This window comes from Penaeus monodon, chromosome 35 (assembly GCF_015228065.2).
Source record: "Penaeus monodon isolate SGIC_2016 chromosome 35, NSTDA_Pmon_1, whole genome shotgun sequence".
In the NCBI taxonomy this organism is placed as follows: Eukaryota; Metazoa; Arthropoda; class Malacostraca; order Decapoda; family Penaeidae; genus Penaeus; species Penaeus monodon.
In genome coordinates this window covers 9,885,737-9,888,236 of record NC_051420.1, presented here as the reverse complement: position 1 = coordinate 9,888,236, position 2,500 = coordinate 9,885,737, and the positions used below count along the sequence as shown (strand labels likewise).

The 2,500-nt window shown below is 29.8% G+C and overlaps 1 protein-coding gene across 7 annotated transcripts in view; it reads right to left on the bottom strand.

The window, feature by feature from the left end:
- Positions 1-1,134, bottom strand: part of LOC119595066 (arginine/serine-rich coiled-coil protein 2-like) — a 20,625-nt gene extending 19,491 nt beyond the window's left edge. For all 7 annotated transcript variants that reach the window (XM_037944195.1, XM_037944197.1, XM_037944199.1 and 4 more), the window contains exon 1: positions 977-1,134. In XM_037944195.1, coding sequence (XP_037800123.1) covers positions 977-1,039 — 63 coding nt within the window. In that variant the 5' untranslated portion in view covers positions 1,040-1,134. The remainder of the gene's footprint in view (positions 1-976) is intronic.
- Positions 1,135-2,500: the final 1,366 nt, after the last annotated feature.

Here is a 2,500-nt window from a genome sequence, read left to right as displayed (position 1 = left end):
CAAAGGGAAGATGAGGAGGAGGAGGAGGAGGAGGAGGAGGAGGAGGAGGAGGAGGGTGAAAAGGAAGACAAGGAGGAGGAAGAGGAGGAGGAGGAGGAGGAGGAGGAGGAGGAGGAGGAGGAGATGGAGGAGGAGTAATGAGGAGAGTAGTTGCCGTCTGTTGGTATTTCCGCAAAGGCCGTTAATTCTCAATTTACGTCGTCGAGTAAGATAAACCTTCCAGATGCCTCAATTATTCACCGCAAAAGAAGGAACCGATCCAAACTCCTCCTTGCCAGAAGAGACATGACGGAAATTTGTTTACACATTAATCAACAAAAAAATAAGGAGTACATCTTTCTTGGAGATATTATATGACTTTTTCATTGTTCATCAAAATAATGATTTTGATAAAGTAACTTTAAAATCAGAGTGCGCACACAAACGGCAAAATTGTGGAAAATTGTTGTGAGTGACGTCCATGAATAACTTTACTTGTGTGACTGTGATTTTAAAATCAAAATTTAATTACATATACATTGTATTTACTCTCTACCAATGGACTACGAGTAATATATAGGTATTTACTTCATCAAATTAATAATAAGAGATTAAACAAATACAACATGAATGCAATAAATGTGACATAATAAAAGAGAGAAACACGGAAAATAAAAAAAATATCGGCGAGTAAGGAAAGAGAAATAAAAAGGAGGGGAAAAAAGTCAATAATCTTTGTTTTTTCTTTTAATTAATCTTCTATGACCTCTTTCCTCGACTTTATTCTCTTGACAGGACCTTTAGAAGAAAGAGAACTCTCCGAAAGCCGGAACAACGCCACGAATAAGAAGAAGGAGAGGAAGAGGAAAAGAAAAGGCGAGAAAGACCATTAATTTTTACGATAGTTGTCTGCACTATCGAGGAAAATCTACCATCTACGATTTTTATCCCCTTTTTCCCCTCTTTCCCCCCCCTTTATTCGCCTCTCCCGCCTTACCTTCTTTTCCGGCACTTCCCCACCCGATTCATCATCACTCGAATAAGACTGTAACGCGTTCATAGTGAGAGAAATTGAATTTTTTTCCTCAAATAAGAAGTCAAGTCTCTCTCTCGCCTTTCCAAAATGGCGGACGTAAGGCTTCTCGTCCCGGTGAAAATTGGCGGGCGAGCAGGCGGGTCCCGGTCCCTGTGAATTGTTTTTATTTACCTCTGTGTGTACCTTTATTTACTTCTTTAAATACCTTTATTTACTGTTGAGCTTGTTGTTATTGTTTTCTTTTTTAATATATGTTGCTATTTTATTTTATTTTTTTTATCTTATTTTGTTTTATCCTTATGCTATTGTTTTTTTCTTCCCTGTGAACATACCTTTATTTACCTCTGTTGAAGTTGTTATTGTTTTTTATATCATGTTTTGTATATCATTTTATATATTTATCTATCTATCTATATTTTTATATATATTTATTTATTTTACATATTACATTTTATATATTATTTATATATATAATATTTTACACACACACACACACACACACACACACACACACACACACACACACACACATATATATATATATATATATATATATATATATATATATATATATATATATATATATATATATATATTAATATATATATCTTTTTACTTATTGATTTATTATTATTTTTATTCTGGTCCCTAAGAATCACCTTTAATCTTTAATTAACTTTATATGATTTCCAGTTACCTTTATTTACTTCTGATGTTACTGTTTTTTATATATTATTATTTTTATCCTCTTTACCTCTGTTGTTGTTATTGTTTTATGTATAATTATCTTTTTTTATATTCTTTAATCTATTTACTCTGTTTTTGTTGTTATTCTGTTTCATATGATTATCTTTTATCATATCTTTTATCTATTCACCTCTGCTGTTGTTACTGTTTTTCATACTATCATTTTTGTCCATCTTTTTTTACCGATTTACCTTTGTTGTTATTTTATTATTTTATTTATTATTATTATTTTATTTATTATTATTATTTTTGCTTATCATTATTATTTTTTTTTTCCTATTGTTATCATTCATTTTTACACTCTTTATTATCATCGTCATTATAATTTTAAGATTATTGTTGTTATACCCTTCTCGTTTTTCTCTTTATCAATATAATTTATCATTATCAACAGCAAATCTAGCATCTATTTTATTTTTTTATCATTTTAATTCTTATCATCATCGTTATCAGTATATTTGGTTTTGTATTGTTATCTTAATTGTTGATATCATCATCATGTTTTGTTATGTTGTCATTAATTGATTAGCCTCATTACTATTACTGATTTTATTTTCCTTGAATATTTGTTTATTATTGCTCTCGTTAGTATATATTCTTATTAATCTAATTACGGTTATAATCATTACCGTTATCATTTATTTTATTACCTATTATCATTACTATTGTTATTACTATCATATTAGTGTTATCACTTTTTGCCATCGTCATTATCGTAAGTAAAATCCCTATTGTCTC